The sequence below is a fragment of the Aristolochia californica genome, unplaced genomic scaffold (assembly GCF_029961685.1).
Source record: "Aristolochia californica isolate CCGP_79_NKW_82.1479 unplaced genomic scaffold, dmAriCali1.0.hap1 SCAF_5, whole genome shotgun sequence".
Classification (NCBI taxonomy): Eukaryota; Viridiplantae; Streptophyta; class Magnoliopsida; order Piperales; family Aristolochiaceae; genus Aristolochia; species Aristolochia californica.
Window position 1 is genome coordinate 43478950 of NW_027182214.1, and position 27765 is coordinate 43506714.

The 27765-nt window shown below is 39.9% G+C and overlaps 5 protein-coding genes and 1 long non-coding RNA gene across 8 annotated transcripts in view; 3 read left to right on the plus strand and 3 right to left on the minus strand.

Annotated features, from left to right (window-relative positions):
* Positions 1-1812, plus strand: part of LOC137965725 (protein translation factor SUI1 homolog) — a 53389-nt gene extending 51577 nt beyond the window's left edge. Inside the window, exon 4 of the mRNA XM_068812051.1 lies at positions 1796-1812. The gene's annotated coding sequence lies outside the window, so the exon portion shown is untranslated. The remainder of the gene's footprint in view (positions 1-1795) is intronic.
* A 2512-nt stretch (positions 1813-4324) lies between these two features.
* LOC137965924 (reactive Intermediate Deaminase A, chloroplastic) lies at positions 4325-7708 on the plus strand. The gene is made up of 6 exons (XM_068812318.1): positions 4325-4585; positions 5195-5310; positions 5440-5484; positions 5788-5861; positions 5972-6021; positions 7272-7708. Exons 1-6 carry the CDS (start codon positions 4396-4398, stop codon positions 7364-7366), a joined length of 570 nt encoding a protein of 189 aa, XP_068668419.1. The 5' UTR covers positions 4325-4395; the 3' UTR covers positions 7367-7708.
* A 701-nt stretch (positions 7709-8409) lies between these two features.
* LOC137966169 (OVARIAN TUMOR DOMAIN-containing deubiquitinating enzyme 2-like) lies at positions 8410-16058 on the plus strand. Of its 3 annotated transcripts, none has more exons than XM_068812714.1 (10): positions 8410-8498; positions 8586-8630; positions 9326-9442; positions 9526-9571; positions 9785-9893; positions 13875-13966; positions 14070-14132; positions 14271-14389; positions 15315-15390; positions 15487-16058. In XM_068812714.1, exons 3-10 carry the CDS (start codon positions 9378-9380, stop codon positions 15541-15543), a joined length of 627 nt encoding a protein of 208 aa, XP_068668815.1. In that variant the 5' UTR covers positions 8410-8498; positions 8586-8630; positions 9326-9377; the 3' UTR covers positions 15544-16058. The 3 variants fall into 3 exon arrangements, with proteins under 3 accessions (XP_068668815.1, XP_068668814.1, XP_068668816.1); XM_068812713.1 differs by having other exon boundaries at positions 9364-9442; XM_068812715.1 differs by lacking the exons at positions 8410-8498; positions 8586-8630 and adding an exon at positions 8801-8824 and having other exon boundaries at positions 9364-9442.
* Positions 16059-18010: 1952 nt separating this feature from the next.
* On the minus strand, positions 18011-18911 carry LOC137966480 (protein S40-6-like). Its single transcript, XM_068813106.1, has one exon. It carries the CDS (start codon positions 18775-18777, stop codon positions 18094-18096), a length of 684 nt encoding a protein of 227 aa, XP_068669207.1. The 5' UTR covers positions 18778-18911; the 3' UTR covers positions 18011-18093.
* Positions 18912-20380: 1469 nt separating this feature from the next.
* Positions 20381-20954, minus strand: LOC137965534 (uncharacterized). The gene is made up of 3 exons (XR_011116092.1): positions 20889-20954; positions 20645-20786; positions 20381-20554 (listed from the first exon to the last, which is right to left on the minus strand). It is a non-coding gene; the product is annotated as an uncharacterized lncRNA (long non-coding RNA).
* A 2224-nt stretch (positions 20955-23178) lies between these two features.
* Positions 23179-26936, minus strand: LOC137966625 (uncharacterized protein At5g41620-like). The gene is made up of 3 exons (XM_068813305.1): positions 26416-26936; positions 25291-25419; positions 23179-25185 (listed from the first exon to the last, which is right to left on the minus strand). Exons 1-3 carry the CDS (start codon positions 26827-26829, stop codon positions 23599-23601), a joined length of 2130 nt encoding a protein of 709 aa, XP_068669406.1. The 5' UTR covers positions 26830-26936; the 3' UTR covers positions 23179-23598.
* Between the last annotated feature and the right edge of the window lie 829 nt (positions 26937-27765).

A 27765-nucleotide genomic window follows, 5' to 3' on the forward strand; every position in this document is an offset into this window, starting at 1 on the left:
TCAATCGTTTTAACTCTGATTTAGCTAATAGTTCAGCTCTACTTTGTTTCAGCCGTGAAATCAAGATACAAATAAAACTGGCTAGAGTTTATCTTTCTTTTCTTTTGCATTTCTGTTTTTTCAGTTTCTCTATGCGATTATTTTTTTCCGAGTAGACTGACCGGTAGTATAGAATATAGGAATGATGAATAATATTATTGTGATTATTATTGATCAGGTGTAAACTATTTATAAAATTATATAGAAAGATTGTAGGTGATTAAGTATAGTAAACAGTTTGATATGGTCCCCAAATATCACAGTGCACAAGATCAAAGGGAGATGTTGACAAATGATTATGAGATTCAAAAGATAATCTACGTTATTTAGCGAGAGGACAAATATAATAAGGATCGGATTTATGTAATCTAGTTACATCACAGTTTAATTGATCCTTCAAAAAATCAAGTCTCTTAAAAGAAATGTGTCCTAGCCTATTATGCTAAACATGGGCAGAAATATTGTTAACAAAAACATGAGAAACATAATTCAAATTCTGAGCACGGAAGACATAGAGATCTTGGATTTTGTCACCCTTGCCAATTGTCCGCTGGGTGGAGAGATCCTGGATAACAAAACAATCAGGAAGAAAACTTACTGTGAGGCCAAAGTTAGTAACTAAAGCACCAACAGAGATCAAGTTGAATTTGAATTGAGGAACAAACAGTACGTCTTTAAGCATAAGGTGAGAATGCAATTTAATATCACCAGCAAAGTGGACCAAAAACTGAGAATTATTGGGCAAAGTAACAGTAGTGTGTGGGATAACATGCAAGGAAACAAAAACATGAGCGTGAGAACAGATATGTCTAGTGGCTCCTGAGTCTACAATCCATGATTGAAGTGAAGAAATTAGAGGATTTAAAGTTACAGAAAAACAAGTACTAGCCAAGCAGTTGGATTTAGAAGATGTCAGAGCAATAGTGACTGTTGTTGAGCTATGCAGGTGTGTAGAAAGCATTGACATGAGTTGCTGATATTGAGTAGGGTCTAGATTCTGAACAAAGCTTCCAACAGAAGGAGAGCCTTGGCTATCATCAGCAACAGAAACTTGATGAGCAGCAGCATGAGGATTTTGGTTGGTTTTGGGTGCAGGGCCAGGCGGATAGCCATGGAGCTTGAAACAACGAGCGATAGTATGACCAACAATCTTGCAATGGGTACAAAAATATTTGTCCTTGTTCTGAGTCCAGGGAGCACTGTAAGTCTGATTCCAAGGAGCATTGTAATTCGGATTCCGGGGGGCACTGTAAGTGGATTGAAATCTCTGAGAGGACTGTAAGCCAGGTTTATGAATGTCTGTCTTCCCAGATTTAACCGTAAAGGCCATCGTGTCAGTGGGAGTATGCGAACTCCAGGCTTGAGTAGTCTTCCTTTGTTGTTCCTCTTGGACAACCAAAGAAAAAACACGATTAATAGGGGGCATCGGATCCATGAGGAGCAGTTGACCACGAACTTAGGAGAAAGAGTCATCAAGTCTCATTAAGAAGGACATGGTATATTCCATATGGTGGAAATCAGTAGGATTTTTAACGCCACCATACAAGCATGTTCCACGAGAGCAATTAGGGCGGTAATTGCTTAGTTCTTCCCAAATGGTTTTCAGCTTGGTGAAATAAGTGCTAACGGAATCCTTGTCTTGACGCAAGGTCATCAATTCTCGTTTAAGCTGGAAAATACGCGGGCCATTGCGTTGTTGAAAATGATCCGAAGGTCAAGCCAAATTTCTCGGGCAGAAGCAGCAAAGATAACACTCGCAGAGATTTCTTTGGAAACCAAATTTAGGATCCAAGAGAGGACCAAGTTATTATTATGGGTCCAAAGGTTAAGCAAAATAGGATAAGCACTTTGAGGTTCAGGTATGGAACCATCGATAAAACCCACTTTGTTTTTCACGGATAAGGCGATCAACATCGCACGACTCCAACTGATGTAATTTTCATCGGTGAGCAGCTGCGAGACAAGAACTTGCCCGGGGCTATCCGAGTAGTGAATATAATATGAGTTCGATGGTTCGTAAAAAAGGGAACGAGATGAACTGGTATGAAGACCAGAATCGGAAGCAGTCCTCGATGAGTAAGTCTCCATGGAGCGCTGACTGAAGCAGACCACCGATGCAACGCAAAAAAAAAAATGCACCAATCTAACACAAATCTTAACACAAATCGGCCAACCAAACAGATCCAACCAAATATTTTCCCCAAGGCCAACTATGAATGCTGCGCGAAAAAGTACCTCCGCGACTAGCCAGAATTTTTTTTTTTTTACCACTGCCAATACCAGTTATGTAGTGCCTAAAAAAAATTCAATCGACCACTGCCAACAGTTTCGTATCTCCTCAAGAACGGAAACGCCCAGACAAGAAATCTAACCGGCAGCGGAACCAGACGAAGAAAAAAAAATTAGAAGAGGTGCGAAAGCTAACCTCTTTGCCGGAAAATAACCAACGGAGGGAGAAACCAGCCATTGCAGAACGCCGATGGCCGAAAATAGGTCCCCGAAGGCCGAAAATCTTCGCCGAAATTCGTCCTCTTGGTAACAGAACCAGACGAGATAAAATTAGAGGAGGGTGTGGACTAACCTCTTTGTCGGGACGACGATAGCCGAACCAGACGGAAAAATAATCAACGGAGTGAGCCACTGCCGAAAACTGATGGCCGAAACCAGTCGCCAAAATTTATGGGGAAAGGGATGAGTAGAGGTACGTCGTCTGGAGATAATCAGAGAATGAGGATTGATCGCTCTGATACCATATTAAAACCTCAAACGGAAAAGAGTCGTTGAGATCTGTCGTCGAGGAGGCGAAGTCGGGAAGACGAACAGTAAAATAAAATTTTGATTTCTCATTCGTAACTTTACAAATTATAAGTTTGGGTTATATACAATGACTAAGGGTAAAATGGTAAAAACTTAAATATTACAAAATAATAAAAAATAACATTCTAATAAGATTGTAGGTGATTAGAACTCTACAATTTGAGTTTATCTCTAATTCAATCACTAGTTATTTTTATCTCTATCATTATCTTTATGTTTATCACTATGTTTATCTCTATCTCTATCATGCCCCTGCAAGATGGAGTCCAATCTTGATTTTCAAAAAGAGGAAATATGTTCTTGGAATTGGTTTGGAGAGAGCAGCAACACTAGTAGCGGCTGAGTAGAGCCGCAACACTGAAAACGGTTAGGGTAAACGAAATTGCATGTCCGGTGGAAGAGCAGTTACACTAGAGGCGGCTGGTGTGGACGAAATTTCATCATCAACGGCACTGGTGATAAATATAAAGATAATAATAAAGATGAGATAACTAGTGATTGAATTAGAGATAGACTCAAACTGTAGAGTCCTAATCACCTACAATCGCTCTGTATAATTCTATTTACACCTGATCAATAATAATTACGATAATATTATTCATCTTTTCGATTTAATCAGGTACATTTTTTTTCCCCGCTTGTTTCTGTTTCATTAGTTGTATCTTCTTCCACATCACTAATTTCTCTGTTTGCTTGTCTGTGTCTGGATGCTTTTGTGTTTTAGTTCGTAGAAAGCCACAGCTCCCAAAGCCGGCAGCATTGTCCATCTTGTTCTCCAGAAATCAACAGGTTAACGTTCACCTCTGTTGAATCTACTTTCTGTTGTTTCTAGATCTAGAAGGAGGTTACTTTCTGTTTGTTTGTCTTTATAATTTTTTTTTGTGGTTTACAGTTCTGGTTGTTCCGTCCTGAACGCAGACCTGAAAATAGATTGGCATTGCGTGAACACAAAGGCTTGAGGGTAACAAGAAATTTGGGTTGGGTAGAACCATATTGGAGAGCATGAGATGCAGAGCCGCGAGGAGCTTTAGGACGGCAGACTCGCCGGAAAGTGAAACAGTCAGTTTCAGAGGCGTGACGGGTCCGACATTGCGGAGAGATTCAGGCCTGAAGTGTACAAGAGAGCCGATTTTAATTTCCAGCCTTCTTTTCTGTTTTGATTGTATTGATTGTATGTCTATGTATAAGATTGGGTCACGAAGTTCCTATCAATTATCTGGGACTCACATTTAGATGAATTTATAAACGGTTTTCACATATTCTTGAATCTTGAGCATATGTGAAGTGGGTCCCCTTGTATAGGCCTATTTTGGACAATACGACTATTCTTGTCGTTTATGATAATTAAATTAAAGTTAAACACGTAATTTAAGACTAAGGGTACATAGGTAATTTTCTCATTGCCACATGTGTAAGTACGCATTTATAAATAGGCTATACTTTGGGACGCTAGAAGGTACAGCAGAGATACAAACTAGGCCGAAGGTTGAACTACGAGGCTTAAGCGACCTCCTAGAGATAGCAGAAAGGAATTCCACAATGGCATGGTGTGCTGCTAGATTCTCGGCTAGTCCGGCGGTCGACATCCGCGCCTTACGCAAGGGCGCTTCTTTCGCCGCTGGCCACCGCTGCGTGTTTTTGGCCGGCTCTAATCTGCGGTCTTCCTCGCGGCGACTCAATCCCTTTGCTTCCATCAACGCCGCCCTGGCGTCGTCTATTTCCACCGAGAGTAAGATCTTTTGTTATTTTTAAGATCCTCATTTTAAAGTTGGTTAGGTCTTTGGAGATGAGAGAATGACTTCATGTGACACATTAGGGAGTAATTAATGAGCAGCGGAGAATGATCGGTTTTGAGCTGAAGTTTTTAGCTGATTGTGAATAATCTACTGCCGTTAAATGATTTTTCTCAAACAGCGAAGCTCCCTATACTTATCAGTGGGGTTTCACTATTTTTTAATTTTTTACTCGTAAATGTTGGAAGAGTATTTTGCAGATTGTGTTTATTGGTATTGAGTGATTTGGAGAACTTGTTTTGAGCCATTAAGAATTTGATTTGCGCTGTGTTTGTGATGTGAGACACATTTTAACAAATGCCCCTCGATGTCTTTGTTGCTAGAGAGATCCGGTTACTTTTAGCTTTAATGTAGCTAGTTACAACTATTTAATTGCACAATTCCCTTTCTTCAAGCAGTTATGTAGGTTTACCGATTTGTTACTTCCAAAGAGTACTTGTACTTATTCATTTTGTTACTCCATTGAAGAAACTGTGTTCATCCTTGGTAATTTCATGTTGTGCTCACTGAACATAATCTTTTCGTTTGTTTGTCTAATGATTTAGGTAAAAAAGAAGCAGTTCAAACAGAAAAAGCTCCAGCTGCGCTGGGACCATATTCTCAAGCCATCAAAGCCAATAACCTTCTTTTTGTTTCTGGTGTTTTGGGTCTTGTCCCCGAGGTTTGTTGACTATGCTGGCTTATCTCACATTCATCATAATGTGAGAAGCCATATTTGATGCATGTCATTAGACTGTTTCTATCTCTGTTTGTAGCAGTTGAACTCACTTAGTCTAGATCCCAACTGCAGACGGGGAAATTTGTCTCTGACAGTGTTGAAGAGCAAACTGAGCAGGCAAGTCAGTCTCCTAAAATTGATGTTAAATAAAGTTTTTGTTTCCACATTTATACTAGGAAAGGATATATCTTTACAAGCACTGATAGTCTTCCACTGATGCATATTAAAACTGCAAGGATTGTAAATCTTTGAGGTCTTTGAAATTGGTCCATCACTCGGTATGATTTTGGCAAATTTTGGGTTGAAGGTTAACAAAGGACGTTATCAGACATCTCTTAATATTATTTATTTTTATTTATCTCTGCCTTTTTCAACTGATGACTCTTATGAACTGAGTCAGTGGTCTTTGAAATTTGCTAGGTGCTGAAGAATATGGGGGAGATACTGAAAGCTAGCAGCTTAAGCTATTCATCAGTTGTCAAGACTACCATTATGTATGCTTTTTTTTTATTATCATGGTCATTCTTTTCTTTTCACTCTTTCATTCTCTGAAGTTCAGGATTCCAAAATGTTGCACCCACTAAAAGTGGACTTGAAACTTCAGGTTGGCTGACTTGAAGGACTTCAAAAAGGTGAACGAGATATATGCCAAATGTAAGTTTTTTCAAAAAGAAAATTTGTTTCTGTCAGCTCTGAAAATTACTGGGACACGGTCAATTGGTACTTTGCTCTATTAGAAATAATGTGTGCAAGTTCAGAACCTTGAAGGGTATTAAAATATGGATGACCAAAAAATTATTAGACCTGTTAATGCAGTGCAAATAAAGAATAACTTATAAAAATTAGTGTACTGAGTGAAAATTTAAGTGATGAATGAATGCTGTTTTGTATACCTCTTCACATACTAAACCAGTATTAGTTAATTTATTAACGTGCTCAATAAGCTTAAGTGGCTACTCCTTTTTATTTCTTAATTAGTAATCGACTACTCCTGTTTTAACCAGCGAAGGACTTTAAAACATAAGATACCCAATTTATGCATAAAACTTTAAATGGGAGGATTCTTGGATATCACAGGGTCTGCTTGTGCCACCAAATCAAAATAAAATGGTAGATTGTCCATTTTCCTTTGCCTAATTTTTCCATTAGAAAATTTTCTTGTTGGAGAAAATTTCCATTGATTGGTTCTGTTGGATTTGTAATGCCATAGGAAACAATGGGGAATTAATTGTAGTGCTTTTATCTATACTTGAAGCAAAATGAAAAGTTTTATAAATAAGAAAATACCAGGCGGAGGTAAGATGTTAATGGTCAAAGACCACTTTAATGCATCTTTAGTTTAGTTTTCCCATCGTCTCCTATTGTTTCCTATTGTTTTCTATAGGAGAAATAGGGCTCAGGGTTTTCCATCTACCCAACATTTTGAATGGCAAGATGAATCAATCAGAATTTTTTTCATCTTCAATAATCAACACAAACACCAGAAAATTTCAGTGAAACTAATAATTTTTCTGTCCATTTTTTTCTATTGTTTCCTATTTGCACAAACACATCAATTAGTAGTTTGATTTGGTGACATTTACTATTGCTATTTGATTTCTAGCTCTTTATCGAGTTTTATGACATGATTGTTTATTCAGCCGTTCTTTGTTTTCTTGAAATGGTTTTTTTCTTATGTTTTCCTCAATCTCTTTGTTGGCTGTCCTCTTCTGTCCTCAGCTTCATCTTTCATGGATATTTCTCTCTTTGATTGAGTAAAAGAAAATGTCAAATAAACTGGAAGAATCAGTGCCCTGAACGGCCTTTGGCTAAAAACTGGGAACATGCTTGCTTGTATCCACAGTCTTTCACCTATGATTTGCCTCTGCTTACTAATTTGTTGGTTGAGCTATTTCTTGTTTCAGACTTTCCATCTCCTGCTCCAGCCCGTTCGACATACCAGGTTGCTGCTCTCCCAATGGATGCAAGGATTGAAATCGAGTGCATTGCTACATTTTAGTACCCTCCAAATTTCAAGTAGCTGAACCGCAGGGAATCACGTTACTTTGGCCAGCTTCCTGCTTGTGCTCTAGAAAACAATTTGAGTTATCGATAGAAGAATCCATTGGCGCGTAGAGCAGAAAGTAGCTTGTATGCCTTCTGATTGTAAAACTTCAAGGAAATGCATTTTTCGTCTTCCTTAGCAATGTTGGCTTGAATGATCGCTTCCACAAGCAGGCGTCGGTTGGTCATTTTGTAATCCATCTTATGTCAGATGTCCGCTTGTCCAGGTTGGACTTCACAACAACCGCACTAGCAAACTTTCTTTGTGAGAGTACAGTGAGCAGCATGGATTTGTTTTTTGGTATGACTTTGCCCAAGTGGGAATACATTTTACCTGCCTAGTTGAACTGTAGGGTCTCTTGGTTGCCATGAATGGCTTTAAAAAGGTGTAGAGGTACATCTCTCAATTTAAATAGAAACTTAGGGGAGAGTAAATTCACATGCGTTCGTTAGGCCTTCGTTCTACCCAACACCCATATGGGGTCATTGCTAAAAAAAATTATTAAATTAAAATGAATAGCTAATACCCATTGGTTTAGTCATTTTATCGATTTAACGGAAGATCAGAGTTTTGCCCAAATCACATGTAAACTCTAATATGTACTATAAACGTATTACTAAGAACCCATTAAGATTATTAGATACCATTTATTATTAATATTGAGATTCAAAATATTTTATAATTTTATAATTTTATATTTGAAAAAAAAAGACTGGACTCAATTTTACCAAAAGTTGGCTCCACTCGTTTTTTTAATGAAAATTAACTTATTTATAAGAATAACAATACTATTATCTCAATTTAAAATTATTAAAATATAATTTTTTAAAAAATATCAATATAAATGTATATGATAATCAATAAATATATAATAAGAATTTTTTTAATTTAAATTATTTAATTTAATTTTAGTTGTAAAAATGAAAATTGGGTTAGCTGTAGTTAGGTCTATAATATCATCTCTATTTTTTTTTCCTTTTTTTGTTCGCTTTATAAAAAAAAATTTAAGGTGACCGCCACAGTTCTCCTCCACCTGAGCAGCAACGATGGCGTCTGCGTGAATTTCGGCCGACAAAGGTGTCGAAAGGTAGGCATTGATTCATTTGGTAAGAAAGATAGAATCCACGTTTCTGTTGCTTTTGGACTCATATTTTAACCAAATACTCTTGTACAGAGGCAACTTGTTCCATATACTTAGGCACCATACTGGAAATTTCTGGTAAGAATTGCTCCCAGTTTTATTTCACATTTCTGGAAAAAATTCTGGCTATTGTGCCTTGTAACTTTATTTTTCTGTTGTTTTCATCCAATGATGATTTTTCTAGTCCGAGCGGTGGATTTATAAATTGAAGCTATTTTTTTCTGGCTATCTGCTATACCTTCTAGCTTGTTTGGTTTCTTTTGGATCTTAAGGTGGTTCAGATAAGTTGTTTTCTTTCTCTTCTCTTTTCTATCTGGTTTTATTGGTGCTGTTAATGGTTTGATTTTCGACGTATTCGATTTGTTTGAATTACGTATGTAAACATTTTCATGCGGATACAATGCTTATGCATGCATTTTTCCCTCTTCTGTCTGATTTAAACTTTGATTTGAGCTTCTAAGATTATTTTTTCCTTTTCAGTTGTTTGGATCGGTTGTTTAGTGTTTTTACAAAGGTCTTCATGGTTTCCTTTTAGTTGGACTATTATTTGATAATTCAGTTAGCTTGTTCAGTGTCAATTTTCTCCTCCTTTCTTAAACGCATTTGAGTTTTTCGTAGTCGAACTCTCACTTTCTAACTCTTTTATGTTGTTATTGATGGCGATAAAGTGCTTCCTGTGTTCTATCAGTCTACATTGAATACTTTATGTGAAGCTCATTTATATTGTGTTGTAGTGTAGGACGTTGCATTTAATTTTTAGTTTTATCTGTTAGATTAGGGTTCAATTGTCTATGTTCTTTTCATTCTCAAGGTGGTACTCAAATCATGGAAGGCATTATTGTTAGAAGAGTGATCCCCTCAGATAACAGTTGTCTCTTCAATGCTGTTGGGTAGGTTTTCGTACTTTTTATTCTTCAACTGCTGTGAAGTGAAATTCTGTATCAATTGTCACTCTTCTATCATACTTACGCAGATATGTGATGGAACATGACAAACACAAAGCTCCTGAACTAAGACAGGTTTGTTTATTTCGTACTTGCTAATATTGCCATGCCTAATAAATTGATGTTTTTGGGAGTTTGAGGTGTGTGAGGGGGTTAGTCTGCGAAGGCGAGCAATCTTTTATGATTTCTGTCAATCACATTTATTAGTATGAATTAATAATTTATTCTGAAAACTCTTGAATAATAATGCAGTAATATGAACTCATTTATATCCTAACCTATCAACAGGTAATAGCTGCTACTGTTGCTAGTGATCCTGGAAAATACAGTGAGGCATTTCTTGGAAAAACCAATGAAGAGTATTGTGCTTGGATTCTCAACCCCGAGAAATGGGGAGGTATGCTGAAAATTCCTTTATCTTCTGAGAAGAATTTCAAGGCATATCCATTTGATAAGGTTGATAACATTGTTCACTAACTTCTCGCTTTATAAATTATGTACAGCTGTACAAAATGTGGCATACCTTTAATCAAAAGAACATGGACCAGTTGTGGAAATTAAATCGGAATTGGGGCCATCTGAGTTTAAAAAAAGGACTCATACAAAATGTATAGTAGGATACAGACAACAAAAAACTTTTAAGAAGCCTTTTGAAATTTTAAGGAAATGAAAAGAAAGCATTGACAAACTCATACAGTTTCTATGTCTGGAAATAAGGGGAACATTATGTGTCAGGACTTTACTACAAATGATGAAACGGTCTCATGGAGAAATATTTAAGGAGCTTGCCAATATTAGTATAATTTTTTATTGTAATGTACCTATATTTCTTAAATAACCTACTATAATTTAGAATTCCGCAATTAAAGTTTAAAAAAGTTCTAGATTTGTTTCAGTAAATATTCCCAAAACATTTCGAAAATGAATTTCCTATGATGTGGTGAGTTTCGGGCTGCAGCGTGTGAAAAAATATCAACCTGTGATGAGCTAGCCAGAAGGAGATGTCCAATTGTGAATAGGTTATGCAATTTTTTGGGGGATTAAGAAGAATTGGCTAATTACATTCTATTACAATGTCCATTCTGCTCGGTCATGGGGGGCAATCTCTGGCGTCAGAATTCGTTTCCCTGGCTCTTTCTCTAGCTTTCAGCCAGCAATTCCATCAGGGTCCTTTCCGCCGCTTGGTAATTCACTGCACAAACTAGCTCTCACTTCTGTTCTATTGCGTACTTGGAAGGAAAGCAAAAAAATGTCAACTATTTCATCGACCAGCATCATTGAGTCTATTATGCACAACATTCTGCAATGGGCACGTGTCATCAAATGTATGCCTCTAAGTCTCCAGCTCCATCATTCATATGAACTGTCGAACTATTATTACCTTCAAATCACAAGATTCGTCCCCATGACTACCCCCTCCCTGGGCTGGTTGAATCCAAAAATTGACAGCAGCTCTTTTAACAACCTGGGTCACTGGAGTTGGAGGTTTAAATAGAAATCATATCGGGTCAGTCCTATCATTCTTAGTTCCAGCAGATTCATGTTGCACCCTAGATGCAGAGGTTTCTGCCCTCTTTTTAGCAATCTATCTCCTCTCTCAGAATTTCTCAGGTCCTGTGGTCGTTGTAGGAAATTTAGCAAAAACGATCTCGTGATTTTCAAAGCTTGCTGACCCCCCTTTGGAAGCTGGGTATCTGTTTGATAAAATAACCTCCATCACCAAGATTGGACAATCTCATGGACTCATATTCTGCAATCAGCAAATTCTTTCTCAGATCAATTGGCAAAAGAGGGTGTTTCCTGGCCACTCGTTGTCGGCTACTCTTTCTCTTTGTAATTTCTGGGGTGGGTTTCCCTCCCTTCCTTGTATCTTGATTAAGCATTAATAAAAAAAAGCTAACCACCTCACTTGCTGAGATTCCTGGTGTACTGATTAGGTAGAATTTAAGAAATGTTGCAGGCCTCTAAAACTTATCAGTTGGGTGCCCCCTGACTTAGGGTCTCTAAAACATAACTTTGATTGTAGCTCTTTTGGAAACCTGGGGGTAGCCAGCATTTATGGTGTGATGAGAAATCATAATGTGGAAATTTTTCTGGTCTTCTTGGTTCTCTTGAGCCCTCTTAGGTGTAAGTCTTTTCTGGAAGCGAAAGCTTGTCTGATGCTTTTGAGGTTAAGGCTCAACTACGGCATCCACAACTGCATTCTCATTGTTGAATGGAACTCAAAGTTAGTCATTGATTAGACAAAGAATTTGGCTGACCCTCATTGGAGACTCCAGCAGATAGGAAGCTTCGAATATCTCTTAATCAGCGTAATCACCTCAAATCACTCGGAAACTCACTCTCATATCTGCCAACTCCTTGTGGATACCCTTGCTAAGGAGGGTTCTTACTAAAAACAGCTTGTTGTTGGGAATAGTGTACACTATTTGTTCTTTGTGCATGCGGCTTTTGTCCTCCCTTGGGTTATCTTTTCTTTGCTGTTGCTCTGTTTTCCTGGTGCTTCCTTCTTTGTGATAAATCACCACTATAATAAAAATTACAAAGTCCAACCACCGGTTTCTAAAAAAACGGTTTCTTTTGCCAATAAAGAGTTCAGTCTGATTTTTTATTTATTTTTGCTGTTGCTGAAGAATTTTTTATTCCAGCCTTGGTTGTCACTTTCTGATATTATGCATGCAAAATTGTTGACTGTACTTAAAAAGAAAATCTAGTTATATTTCATTCGTGACAAATTTGTTCTCAAGCAAAAGGTTAGAAAAATTGGAAAGTTTTACAGTTCAATCCAAATGTAGAGAACCCCTTAAAACTTTACTAGTACCTTGTAGTTGATAGTTACAACTTGTTAGCTTCCCAGTTTCTGTTCCTTCCAGGGGAACAGCTCCAACATTTTATACTGAATTGATGCACTCCTTGGGTCTTCTGTGAATTGAGAACATAATCTTCAAATTTTGGAATATGAGCATGATGAGAAAGCTTTTGACTGAGAAAACTGCTTGAGTATTGCCTGAACAAGGTCACTGCAGCTTTATTCTTTTTATTTTTTTATTCTCCTCTTTTCTGTTTGGTAGGTCATTATAGTTTAAGAGACAAAATTTGTAGAGCTTATATAAACTAAATTCATTCCAGTACTTTGCCTGTATACTTTAAGGGAGAATGTTTATTGAGTTTACATTAACTAATTTCATTCCAATACTTTGCCATTGCTGTCTTTGGCTAAAATCTGTTAAACGATGGGTTTAAAATGCCATTTCCCTGTAAGAAAAGAAGATGATAACAATGGCTTTTTAAGTCATTATCATGAATAATAGACAAACTACATCAATTTTGTGTCTGTGGGTATAGATTTTCAATTGCCTTATGAATACTCTTCTACTTAGGAACAGGTGCTAATTTTATCTTGTAAAAGGTGGAACAACATTCTTTCCCAAACATTTTTTTGAATAAATTTTTTGGCTTACATCTGGATGCATGCATCAGGAAACACGTATCTGAATACATATTTGACGGAATTTCGTAGTTATTCTTCTAATTGATTGTCCACTCAATTCTGGATCTGCCTAAAATAGTTTTTATCTCATTAAGTGGTATAAACTCTAAGTAAATATTTTGCACTTACTTTTTGCAAAATCTAGGCATCAACTTTTCGAAGATTTATTTGCCTACAATAGCATTGGCCTATGAGGAAGTTCTGCAGGTGGGCTTAATCTGAGTGAGTTCATGATATTCAGTCGCTGCTCCTGTGGTGGTGCCCGTTACCCAGACATTTTGTTCTTCAAGTTGCAGATATAGGGTCGACTAAGTCTGAGCCTTTCATCTTTCTGGAGTTGAGCTGTTCATTAAGGTGTATAATGCAGATATGCTGGATGTTGAACTTATCTCTTCTCCTACCCACTAGGAGGACTGTGATTTCTGTGTCTTATCTAAGTGGAATGCCTAAATGGCAGAGCATCTGTTGATACGTCTCTTTGATAGTTTTTATGCAGATAACTTTAAATCTATAAAAGCAACCAGCAATTACAGGCAATCAACCAACGTTATTCTAATAGAAAGATTATTGATTCCAGTAGAAGTTGTAAGATGGTGATTAGAAACAACCTGGATTACTGGGATTTGGCCAAATAAGTAAGAAACCTATTTTGAGAAATTATCTCATTTCCAAGTTGAAAGAGAGGCTTTTTCCATTTCACGAAAAGAAAAAAAAAAGGCTTGCTGTAGTGCAGAAGGCATGTACTTTCGTCTTTTTTATAGTATCATAATTGTGTTTACTAGCATCATCATCATTGTAAAAGCAATTATACTTTCCTTTCAAGAAGTTATTCCTTCAAGCAGTCCATAGGTCCATTCTTATTATGCTTCCCGTGTTATATTTTTGCAGGTGCTATTGAACTTTCAATATTAGCTGAGTATTATGGACGTGAAATTGCTGCATATGATATACAAACTGCTCGTTGTGATTTGTATGGACAGGTTTGATGAATCTCGACATTAAGAATATAGTCTGTTTCTTGGTCTACTTCAAATCTACTAGTTCTTATTGCTCTTTCTTCTGGTCTCCCTATTTATGAAGCAGGAAAAGAAGTATCAGGAAAGGGTCATGCTAATCTATGATGGCTTGCACTATGACTCATTAGCTGTATGGTTTTGCTTTTCCTTTGATCTGATTTTCTTATTCATTTTTTTTCCTATCTGAAAATTTGACGTTTTTCAGTATTCTTTTTTACCATTAGTTATTGATCATATAATCTCTAATTTTCTTCCTTCTATTGCTCAGATATCTCCATTTGATGGAGCCCCAGAAGAATTTGATCAAACTATCTTTGCGGTACAGAAGAATGGCACCATTGGGGCTGTTGAAGGGCTTGCTCTTAATATAGTAAAGGATGCACAGAGGTAACAGTTGTGGTCTTTCTGGATCCTTTTCCATGTTACTATCTTATTTCTAGCATACGTGTATCATCAGATTGGAGCTCCTTATTGTAAAGTGAGTCTTGCTTTTGTGGGAAACCTTTATCTCATACAAATTTTGTGTCACAACTTCCCATCAGGATAATTGTTTCATGTTCTATGATGAAGTATTAAAAAGTTAATCTTTGGAATTTTGTCCTTACTGGAGGTCTGCCCATTACAGAAAGTGATTCTCTCAGTTTTAGCCTCGTTTTGGCCTTTAGTTTTAGGATCAAGTGAAAATTTCCTGAATTGATCTACTGAAGACTGAAGGTTAGCTGAAAGATTCCAATATTCCTGACTATGATATAGTTGATGAAGAGGATGTGTGGCCCTGCAGTGGGGTAAAAAAACTCTCCTTAACAGGAGCTTCTCCAAGATTACAAGCGGCTAACTACAGATCCTTCACTAAAAATGTGCTCCAGGAAAGAGGCAAAAAAGCTCCTCTTCCAAGTACTTCAGATTTAAGGTCTTTGAAACTTGAAAGAGACGGATCTCATCTCTTGTAGAAAAACAGTTTATCATAGTTTGGGATGATATATTCCCTCAACTTTTGTGTTTCTATAATATGAGAAGCTGTTTGCATTTCCATTTTCTCTCTCTCTCTTCACTTCTGTTGTTCTTCTCGATTAGTAAAGCTTTCTTCACATAACCAAACAGAGTTGCCTACTCTATAGATTTGCTTTTTAACAGTGAACTTCCTAAAGATGCTCTTTGTTTGTCTAGTAGTTTGCGAAATATGCTGGTTTCAGTGGTTTGCTTGACCTATAGTTTCTCACTTAAGAGTTCTGTGCTTTAATTCTGAAAAAAAATTGTATCTTATATTAACTTATGCCTGTCCTAATTGGCTTAATTTTATTGCACCTCTCAGAAAAAGGAGTTATACAGACACTGCCAATTTCACACTTCGGTGTGGAGTATGCCAGACTGGTATTGTTGGCCAGAAGGTTATTACTCCATTGAGCCTGTTTCAAAATTTTGATTCTTTGATCAAGCTTGATACGTAATCTTTCTAACTACTAGATAAATTTTGCACTGACCAGGAGGCTGTGGAGCATGCACAGGCAACTGGACATGTTAACTTTGAAGAATACAGGTAGCTGCAACAAGAGGAAGGTGTGCTCATTACTTGGTTATCTAGCAGTCCAGTGTTTGTGCAAATGAAGTTTGGCCCTCGGGGAAGCCCGTAAACGAAATTTGGCAGAACTGAAGTTCTTATTGATTGGACTGTTTGTTGTTGTCTTTTAAGAACATATTTAGCTCTATCTTTAGAAATATAACAAAATAAGGTTGACATCGCACTTGAAAGAAAAGAAAGAAAAGGAGGAAGAATTGATTGATTATGTCTTTCCCTCTATTTGTATGTTGAGATGGAGGGCGGAGTGTATTTTTCGTGGAGCTGTGAGCATTCCTACAAGTGGACAGGTATTATTTAGGCGACCACCCAGTCATTCTTTAGCCATGTGATTATGTTTAGATTTGATTCTATACTTGTATTACCACTCCATGATGTCGCAAAATAAGGTTTGATATTACTGCACTGAAACGACAAGAAAAGGAGAAAGAATTGAACTATTCGTATAGAAGATAGATGGGGCTATCTGCTATTCAGCAAGTGGACAGGTAATGATTAAGCCATAATCTGGCCATGTGGTTGCTTTAATACTTGTTTCTATTATCAAATTCTGAAAGATTGGGAAGATTGTGCATCCCAGACAGCTCCCGGGTTGCCAATAATCCAAACCCGCAACTGGTACGATCTCCACAGTTTCCATGGGTGTCGCTTCTGAAGCCCTTATTCCCATGGGACAGACAAATGCGAATCAAACTTGATACAGGGTGTCCTCCCGGAAGACACGCTCAGTTGTGTGTCTGCCGGCCCAAATAATGCAGCAACAGCTGTAGAGCAAGCTCTGCCTGCCAAGAAATTCTTTCTTTTAACGATCCGGACGAGTTCAATTCGGAGTCTCAGAACATGATGAAATACTACAGCAAGCAACCTGCTTCTGTATGTGTTTTCATTTAGATTTACACATGTTACAGTAAGTAGTAGCAAGCCCTGGCTTTTTGTGAATTAGGGGATGATGTCCATCAGCTTATCCAGTGATCATCAAGGGAATGCACCAGAAGGAAAAGAACAGAGGATTCCATCCCAGGACGCTCGGTCTCATCAGTCGTCCTCGGCTCTGTTGGAAGAAAAAGAGAGGGTGATTGTGGGCGTGGGAGACCGAGACACTGGGCCATATCCTTGACAATAGCCTTTCCATTATAAGCTTATCTAAATTGCAATGAAAAGTCCCTGTTCCTGCAAGACGATCACAGCTGCAGGGATTTTGATTTTGGGCCCATGTAGGTGGGTGGCAGTACGTTCAGCAGTCGTAGTCGGCTCGTCGTGTTTGGGGTTTGGTTAATGACGTCCATCTTCTTCATAACATGACTACTAAAGCTAACTAAAATCGCTGAATTGGCTTACAAACACTGAAGCTTTGGTGAAGGCCAGGCATTTGAAAGAAAGAACCAAATGGACAAGAATCACACCTCTCAAAGGCAACTAACCTCTTCGTCTTGGCTGCAGACAAGGTATGTGACAGGCAAGTGACCGACCTGACCCCACTATCATTCTTCTCCTGTCAATTGCATCGTCGTGTACAGTCTCAAGAAGAGCTGTGGGATCCATTTGCTTATCAGTTCGTTCACTGCTCTGCTGATACATTGAATTCCTTTACTATTATTATCACTTTCGTAAGCTTAAATTTTTTATTACAATAGGCAATACTCATATGTAGCTAGATGACATGAAGTGTCACCTGCTAGCCTTATGGTATAGTTATATTTAGGCAGAAACATTCGTTCCACTATTTTATGATCGACATATATGTAACACATTACATGACACATGTGAATGCTCTAATACTATTATTATTTTTTAATTCGTGCCTTAAAAGCCCATACACTTGTTTCTTTATTAGACACAAGGATGAGTAACTAGCTCAGACTCAAGAGCAAGTGAAGATTCTATTCTAAAACAGGTGAAGCCATGGGCCGCCCAAAACCATGCTTTGGCTCTGGTTTTCCCTTCGACTCCTATTCTCTCGAGTAGTATGTGAAGAGCTGTGGGCCTCCTCTACGGAGTTCGAATTTCTGTTGAAGATAATAAAGCTGTGGCTGTTTTCTACTACAACCAAAGGAGGCACAGTCCTTTTCTGATGGAAAAGGAAGCAAAAGGCATCGATGTTTGTTTCATGGACGTCTCTCCCTCTGCAATCCCCGGAACGGTCCTCTCTCTTTCTCACTCTGGACTCTGGACCCCGCCATGAATTCTGAAATCTCCCCTCGCTTTGTTCTCCTCCACAACCTCTCAGTTCGGTTTCGTTTTCTTTCAACTGGGTTGTCCGTCGATCAGTAAATCACAGTTTGGAAGCTTAAGTAAATATTAAAACTCCGATTAACACTATTTTGAATGAGGTACAGAAGGTTCGCGATTTCGATCAGCTCAATGGCTAGAAACGTCGATTTCAGATGGCCAAATCATAGCGAGAAACAGATCATGGGAAGAAAGAGAGAGCGAGAAAAGAATTTGATCAAAATTTTCCTTAAAATGATCTCTCACTAGAAACTCTGGGTGAGGCTTATCGTCGTGCATTTGATCGTCAACCGAAGAACCCCGTCTGACTCCAGACGGCGTCACGCACCCGGCTCATGTCGCGGCCCTTGAGCGTGCGCCCGACCCCTTCGAAGACCGACGTCGCCGCCGCCTTCTGACTCTGGGCGTACTCCCTAGCGAGGTACTCGTGGGGAGGGATGCGCTCGCTGTCATCCTCCTCCACCGAGTCATCGTACCCGGCCTCCAGCAGCGACTCTGTTGAATCGACCCGGAGGATCTTCGGCCAGTTGGGAATGCTCACGGGGGCGGAAGCGGCGACGTGGGTCCCGCGGGTCGGTGCAGGTGTCGTCTTGTTTTCCGGCGCGTGGAACTTGTGGATGATCCTCGGCGTGGCCTTGCCGGGTTTCTCGAACGCCAACGACAACCCGCCCAGGTGCCGGTGACTATCCTCTCTCCGACCTCGCTGCCGTTCGATCCATCGTCGTGACGTCCGGTTCGCATTAAAGTTACTGCTCTCGGAGCCTATACGAGTCCCCGGGACGAAGTCACCCTCCTCGGCGTTTCCCGCCATGGACCAGACATCTTCCTCCCCCAGCTCGGAAAGATCCGCATCAGTCGTCACCTGATCCTGCCCGCAGCCATAGCTTCCCAGAAACCGATCTTGACGGTCCGAAGGTGCGTGCCTTCTTCCTCTCACCATAGTCACGCCTGTCCCGGGTATCATCTTCATGTTCTCAGTCTACAGGCGACGTGAAAGTCCGGCAGACTACGCCGAACTCGCACGTAGTGGAACCTGTATCATCGTCACAGAGCGAGAAGGCGACGAGAGTGGAGGAGGAAGGAAAGCGAAGCGGAAGAAAATAAATAAATCTTAAAGAAAAATGACACGGAACGGCAGCGATCATCTTCTCTACTTATAGCGACTCGCACCCGGCACATTTCATTTCATTTCCCTCGCATTTCCCCTCGTTTCATCTTCTCCTGACGTCATCCAGGTAGAAAACCAATAAAATAATAGTGCCACGTAGATCATGGACGGACCCACGCTTGAATTGTTGACCTCGTCAAATGGTTCCAAGCCCCCGGCGGGACCACGACCTCGTGGGTGCGGCCTGAAACCATCTAATGACTCACCACTTCCCGCCATTCTCGCGACTCTCCAAAACAAGGACACGTGGCGCTCGTAGCGACTGTGGGTCCCGCATATTCCTTCCATTGGAACATCCTCCACGATTATTGGGAGCATGACTCGCTGTGAGTGGGGCTTAACTCATCCCCTCTTTCCAAATCTGGCTTCTGGACTCGAATAATTCGACCTGAGTCAAGCGGTTAAAATGGGATTTTACTAGGGCTGAGTCGAGTCGAAGTTATTACTTTCCTGCCTCTCGCTCGATGATTAAAGGCTACTAATTATGGATTATAATGTTTACATAGTCTAAATGAGTTAATTAAAAAATAAAAAAGAGGGGAGTAATGGAGTGATGGTCATGGCACAATGGACGGTCAAGAAAGAGAAGGCCCACAGAGAGTTGTCGTTTTTGAAGTAAACAAAACCTTATCATCATAACAAGGCCTTCCCTATCATCCTTCCCCATGCATCACCTTTTCCATTACTACGACACACAGGGCTGTTGCTGCCGCTAACTCGCTACCATTCTCACTACCAGAAAATTCACCTACCCCTTGCCTACAACTGTAGCAAATACGTACCATTATTGAGCGCTGCAGGGACCCATCATCCCCAGGCCCTCCTCTGCCAAAAGAGATCTCTTTCGGATTGGTTGAATCAGAATCTGAATCTGAATCCGCCATCCTGATTGTCCCTAATCCTGTTGTGCTCAATCAAGAGCATACCTACTACAGTGTCCTGAGTTATAAATGGACGATTCTGCTCACTATCTCGGACCAAAACAGTATAAAGAGATCGATTTGAATCGAGTGGGAGAAGATGTTATGGAAGTAATAAAATAAAATGGATGGTGCAAGTGATAGTGTTTTCCATGTGAAATCATGCTTTATTAGAGATAAAATAAGATAAGAATGATGGGGTGATGGCTATGATGGTGCTTACTTTAATGGGTTTGTTTTGAGAAGAAGAAGGACGTCTTTGGTTGGATTCTTGTGCGGACTCTTTGCTGTTTATGGCTGCGGGCATGTGAACTGGCAGCAGATTCGTGATGATACATGTCTAGACACACGAGTGTGAGATGAGATTTTGGGGGCGTAGGGGATCTCTTGGAAACCGGAAAGACTGTACCTGGAGCGATCAGATCTTCAGAAAAACAGCGTGGAGGCATTTTTTCTTACTGGGGAGGAAGAAATTGTTCCCTATCTTTCCCATTTCTTCATGGAGGTAAAATATCAAACAGTTTGAGGGCGGTGCTGTAAAACAAAACTAGGGGAGCATTAGCATCTCGGTTCATTTTTCTTACTGGGGAGAAAGAAATGCTTCACTATCTCTCCCATTTCTTCATGGAGACAAAATATCAAACAGTTTGCGTGCGGCGCTGTAAAACAAAACCAGGGAAGCATTAGCATCCATGGTGAGTTTATCATCAAGTCGACTGAGAGTAATTGCTTCTCTCTCCTTTTCTCACCTGAAGAGTTTCTGAATCTTATCTTTCCTATCCAGTAGTTGGTTTTTTGTTGTTGATCAACCGTTCAAGAACTGGGCTGCTTGTTGCTCTTTGTTTTATTCTGATGAGCGTTCTGATTGAACTATATTGGAGTCTGGAGAAACTGAAAAGTAAAAGAAAGAAGCCAAAGAACAAGGAACGAATTACTTTAAGAGAGTCAAGAAATTCAAAACAGATGGTTAGTGTATAAAGATTAGGCTTTTACCTTTTCTTTTGGCCAGGTACTGTTTAAATCTGTTAAAAAACGACTTAAGCTCTACTTTCTTCTTTCAAACTGATCCCAAAGTCTGCTTTGAATAAAGGTCATGCCCAGCAAAGTGAGAACCAGCTGAAACTTCCAGCCACTGTTTGTGGCAGCATTTTATGAGATGGGGCCCGTGGTTGTCTCTTTCTTCCCAAGGAAGAAGAAGACACAGGGGAAGAGTATTCGGAATTCATCCTGTTCAATCAAATGAGCACATGATACGTGGTGAAACTTTAGGTATATAAAACATCATGGAATAAGCCCAAGACCATTGCCATCCTTACTCCGAAGCCCATTACTATCCTTAGTGTCTCCCATCATTTCATGGGCTACAAGCCCATTTTAGTTTGATTTTTTGTTTCTAATTGATTTAAATGGTTGTGGAACCATAAGACGTTTATTTGGGCTAACTCGCAAGGTGGTGTCTGGATATTATATATTTGGAAAGGGATAATGGAACAAGTCTACTTGTTCAAACTCAAGCCCATTGTCATCCTTAATCCTAAGCCCATTATCACCTTAAGAGTCACCGACCTTTTCATGGGCTATAAGCCTTCTAGTTTGATTTTCTTTGCTTCTAATTACTTTAAATGGGTTGTAGAACCAAAAGACGGGTATTTGGGCTTACTCATCAGGTGATTTCTGAACATTATATGTTTGGAAATGGGTAATGGAATAAGTTGGCATGCATGATGCATCCATGGAAGTTGCCGAGGATTGCATGGGAGAATACAGGAACATTTATCTCCTTCCTTGCAAATACTAACAGTATTGACTATGGAGGACTCAATTACCAGGGTAATTTTGTCTTGAACTTACTCCGTAAAGAAAAGCAAACCAGCAACAGAAAGGAAAAAAAAGGCTAAAATGTTTATCCTTTCCTCATAGCCCGAGTTGCGAGTGTCAGGTTTAAAGCTTTTGGCAGACAAGAAGAAGCTCAACATTTGGTATAAAGAAATATTTATGTCTTGTTTGGATCGTAGAGCCAATACAGACGTCCCTTCAGAAGGGAGGAGAGATCGCAGAGGTTAGTAGATAGAACAAATACAAGAATATGGACAAAATTATCAGTCGTCCTCTGGAATGCTGTCCAGCACAGGTCTCCACCCTCTTCCACTATTTACTCTGGCGACCACCCTTCCATTCCTTTTAATCATATCTACCAACTGTTCGATCGATCCATGCTTGTTGTCCTTCAAAATCTGATTCAGCTCTCGTGGGGTTACCATTATTCTCAACCTCACAACATTCGTGGCCTTGAATCCACCATTATTTGCGGCAACAGTGTCTCCTACTGTAAATCTCACCACCTTCTTCTTACCAGTCACCATCTCAGGTGATTTCAATGGCGAGCTCGACGTCTTACTTTCCGTAATCTCCATCTCCTCCGGTGCGCAAAGTACTCTGTTCGTCATGAAGCAGTTCCCCATCACCAGGCGGCAAATGATTTGCACAATGCAAGTAATGCAGTCGAGAAGACGGATATCGGAAGAAGGAAGAAAATCTGGGTAATAACAACAAGAAGAAGAAAAATTGATTTGACGATGAAACTCAGATAGAAGTCTAGAGAGGAGGAATTTAAACTAGACTCACTAGAAGGGATTGAGAAGTGAAGAGAGCCTGGGAATATAAAGCAATAATATCACATGGGTTGCCGGTGATTAAGCCGTAAATTAATTGGAGATCCAGCAGAGATGGTGGAATCTTCCACTCCTGGAGCTTTATACACTTAAACAACCCTCTAGAAAACCAGAAAACTGATAAATAAAAGATCTGGTTTTGGCTTCTCTGCAGATGCGGAAGATGCGGAGAAGCACAGCAGAAATCACAAACAGTGCCTCGTCAAGCAGCTTATGCAGCTGACTTCAATATTTTAACACTCCATATCGGTGGTACCTAATATGCTTTCACAATTGACATTTAAAATGCTTCCGTTTCTCTGCATCTTCACACTCCGCCTTCTAAAATGGTTAACCCAAGTTAGAAAATTCTTCCCTGTTTGAAGACAAATACTGAAGCTGATAAGAATTGGGACTAATGTCGATCTCTGCTGTCATGAAACTGTTTTCTGGGCTATTCTTGATTTAGTTTTCGCTGTTGACAAGAAGGATTGCCGCGTGGTGTACAGTGATAAGATTACGAGCATCTTGCACATGTCAGGCTTGTTTTTTAAGATTATGATTAGGTAGTGTGTGTATAAATGGACCCGATATGTTATGTAAAACCGATACGCCCACCCACTAACAGATAGTGTAATAGAATTGATGATTGGGTCAATGAAAATTGAAAGCTGTTGGTAATAGTGGCTCGCTGGCTGAATATCAAATACTTCTGGACGAGAGTAGCAATCTGCTGACGAGTGAATCTGTTCAGATATGCGAAAAAAGCACAGACGCAACAAAACTAAAGGCCAAGATTTCTTACCCGGGCTCAAAATAATTCATTTGGAGTAAAAAAAGATCCAGATAGTGAGGTGATCCTCAAGAATGATCACTTGTAGTTTACAGAGCCCCTTTCGCTCCATCAAACGATGATTTCCTTAACAGAGCCTCGTCAATTTTGTCAAATGAAGACCTATCGTTGCTCTTAAGCAACGATCCCATCTTCCATGTTAATAATGTCCATTGTATTGAAGCCACACTCTTTCAGATTCCAAAATGGGAAGCACGACTCAAATCTTCTGTTTCAGTACATGACGCAATTGGATTTTCTGACTTTCCAGCCTTGCTTCCATGAGCTTTGCTTTCAAGCTGTTCTTCTGGGCGCTCCTTGGCCACTCTATGCACCCTTTCATCCCTCGAGTTATATGAGGGTTCATGGAGTCGGGGGAGCTCCATTGCCCCACACTAGGTGGGCTTAGACCGACTTCATCCGACCTTTGATCAGGAGATATGAGCCCAGTGGAAATTCTCCCATTCGATGACCTCCCATTTGAAAGCCTTCCATTCATCACTTCCACTGGGATTGTCTTGCAGTTATCTCCATTAGGTGGACCTGATCTCCAGAGTCTTGAAATAGATGATGACTTCTTCTTAGATGTCTTGACTGATGCAGAATAAACTTCACTAATTTCGGTATTTAATGTTTCATTATCTGCATTTTCTTCCCATTCCGTTCCACTTCCAGAGAGGATGCTCTCTTCACGGTGCCCATCAACAGATGGATAGCTCCCCTCAGGTGAATTACTAGAACCCTGCTCTTCTTCCTGACTAACAGTTTCCCACTCACTACCATCTTTGTCAATTTCCCCATTTCTATCAATGAACCCATTACCGTACCTCTGCACATGGTTGTCGTCAATTCCATTGATCTCTGGGCTTACTGTGTGAATCTTGGAGGCCCGGCTTGCTGGACTGTAGCCATAAGATGGCTCGATCTCCCTATCATGAGCATCCCCAGACTGTAGGTCTTCAATTACAGAGAAGATATCTTCTGAAGTAGGAGGCTGGTAAGTGAACTCCTTAATGTCTTGAATGTTGACTGAGCTGGCTGCCTCTTTAAGCAATTCAGCTTCTCGTATTTCCATTACATCAGTAATACCACTTCTTGATCTCAAAAAGTTCTCCAACTCAAATATAAGTTTGTTCAATTGGCAATATTTATTTTCAAGAGTCAACTTAGCCTCAATTAGCTTCATTTGAACCCTTTCCTCTCGCCAAACTTCAGCCATCTGTAACATCTTCCTCTCTTCTTCCGTTTCCTCACGTATTTTCGCAGATTCCCTCCTGAGTGCTTCAAGTTCGGCTTTATCTTCACCAATCTCCTTTGCCAGCTCATCACATACCTCCTCCATGAGCTCTCTGCCTTTTCTTTCTTTCTCATATTCTTGCAAGAATCTTTTTGCAGACAACTTGGCTTCAGCCAGTTCATTCACCAATTTGGAGTTCACGATTTCCATTCTTTGGCGATTTTTTCTCTCTCTGTTCAAGTCAACCTTGACATCCTCTATTACTGCACGAACTTTTTCATGTTCCCTGCTTTGCCAAGCCGCTTTTTCTTCTGGAAGCTTCTTCAAGAAGTGATCAAGCTTCTTCTTGGATGTTCTACGTTCAGTCTCAAGCTCGTGAATGCGGTTTCGAGCTTGCTCGAGCTCTGCCTGAAGTGTGGAGACAACTGAAATGGTACTGATCTGCTGGTCTTCCAGAAGCTTGAGCTGACCATAACATCGAGACATATTATCTGGTGTTTTCAAGCCTGCTGGATCCCACTTTGTGGCCCTCTCCATGGCAGGATTGGGAAAGGTGATTGAAGGTTCAAGCTAGTGTTAGAGAAAGGTCAAATGATCAGTTCAAGTAAAGGGAACAACCAGAACAAGAAAGAGAAAGAAGATCCTCAGATGAGCAAAGGTAGAAACAATGATTACCTTATACAGAACGCCATTCTTCTGGTTAGAGACGGAAAGAGGACTTCGTATGTGATGCTTCACCACTGCATCATACTCTGCATTGTTCACATTGTGGAGACCAGGAACTCTGATATGCTCAGTGACAGGCTGCATTCAATAATATAATAAGCTTGAAATGCTAAATGATTTACTCATTATTTGCTAACCATCAATTTGGAAAGGAATTTAGCATTCAAACCAATTTTTTTTTTCTTGAATAACGGTTATACAGACATACAAGATACCCAGACACCTGTGAGACTTCAACCCAAGATCTCAAATAAAGAATTCTACTTGTGTGACTCTTGAGCCAGTTCATAGATTCTTACATTATGACTCTGAACGGTAACAAGATGCGAAGGAAGCTAAAAGGAGAAAATGCATGGGCAATGAAGAAACAAATATCGTAAAAGTAAAAATTCCTTACAAGCTAAAAAGACGATGTAGGAATCCAGGCAAAGGACATCCAATCCAAATAGAAAAAGCAGGTTAAGAAGAAGAAGAAGAAATAACTCCACTACATGATAAACATGAATCACAAAAAAACGAAGAAGCCATCTAACAAAATATGGAGAGTAAAAAAACACATATTTCCACCATTCGCGTAGAGAATAATTAGTTCGAAAGTAAAGCGCATCAGACAACGAAATTATATCCAGAAAGTTTGAAAGAAAACAATCTAGCCGAACAGAAAACACAAGGTGTAGTTACAAAATCTTCTGCTACTAAAACCTTAAAAACAGATCTTGATGAATCTCCACAAGATTGAACTATCCGATGAGTAAAATAAACAAAATATGATGCAATTTTGTTCAGCTTTTTCAACTAAATAAAATCTAAGCAATGGAAACCCTAATAAAACAGCCAACAAGCCTACGTAGATACAGATCATTCTATATCAAAAGGACCAAAAGACAGTCTTTGCGAGGTGGGACACCCAAATGCGCAGCTTATACACAACAGCCAGCGAAAATCTCGCTATTTTCGCCAAAAATCAAGAGTATCCACCAGAGCAATCAATTTCTTTTTCAGAAAAAACGTAAAATAAACAGTTAACAGGAACTTTGTACTCAATCATTTGTTTACATTCCAATCCAAACATACCTCCGCCACAAGCTGCTCAGGCGACGCTCTCTTGGACCTTTCGAAATCAGAAACTTCGGGAAGCTGCAAATGCCAAAGCCCAGCCGCAAGCTTCCTCGCCGAAACCAAAACATCATCCCCATTCTTCTCTTTCTTCCGTCCTCTCGTTCCTCCTTCTGCCGACTTCCCCGCGTCCACGGAAACATCTCCATCATCGAACTTCCACCGCAGAAGAGGAGTGGCCGGTCCAGTTCTCCTCCCAGTACCCACACCCTCTTTCCTCAACCTGACTCCGAAGCCAGAGAAACTAGGGTTCCTCCTCCGAAAACCTTTCCGTTCATTTCTCCTCCTGGGCGAAGGATCAGAACCAGTAAACGAGGCAACCCTGTCGGAGGACAAGATCGCGGCAAAATGTGGGTCGTCGGTTTCCGTCATCTTCTCCCGGGAAGCCCGGTCGCCATATGCATGCAGGAGCTGAATCCCGATCCGTTCCGTTAAGCGCGAGACAGCGTACAGAGAGCGAGAGAGGAGCAGCAGGCAGGGTCTCGGCCTCAGTCTATGACGAAAAAAAAAAGGGGGGTTTTCAGTGATTTTGTTGACAACTAGGCGGGACACAAGTACGCGTATCTAGTGTATTTATACAAAAACGTATCTCCAGCCCAAGCGACAGTATTTTAAAAAAAATATTAAAAAAATTATATTACAAGGTCAAATAGTCTGTTGATGTGCTATGACGCAAATACCCCTATACTTGATGGAGGCTCTGTCTGTCACTGGCGATAGGGAGTAGGCATCATTTGGACTTGTCGCGATGTGGTACAAAGCAAGAAGACGGTAGGGAAGTGGACACTCGGGCATCGACACCTTCGCAATTATTCTACAAGACGATGAGAGACATGATATCGACAAACTGCAAGACGGAAAAAGGCAAAAGGGTCAGAAGGAGAGAATGGTAATTTTATGATGATATTATTTACTTCTGGGTAAATGATTACATTATTATAGGAGAGAAATTCCAGGAGAAGGGGACGGAGCGAGGAGCGATAGATAAGGGAACACGTGTCAAGAAAGTAGAAGTACATGTGAGCGTTGAAGGCCAAATAAGTGTAAAATAATGCGAAGAAAGAGACGAGAGGGGACACGCGGGTCAGTCAAAACCGGGGACCGGCCCTCGCCCCGTGAGCCATTTAAATTGCCGGTTTAGGTCTAATTTGGACCATTTATTCGTTTTATATTTCCTGAGCTTACTGTCTTAACCACTTTAATATCGTTACCGGAATCTGATTAAATGAAACAAAATCCCAGGAATTAGACAGTAATGACATGTTACGTACCTTGTAACGGTTACAAGATTAATTAATATTGCTCATG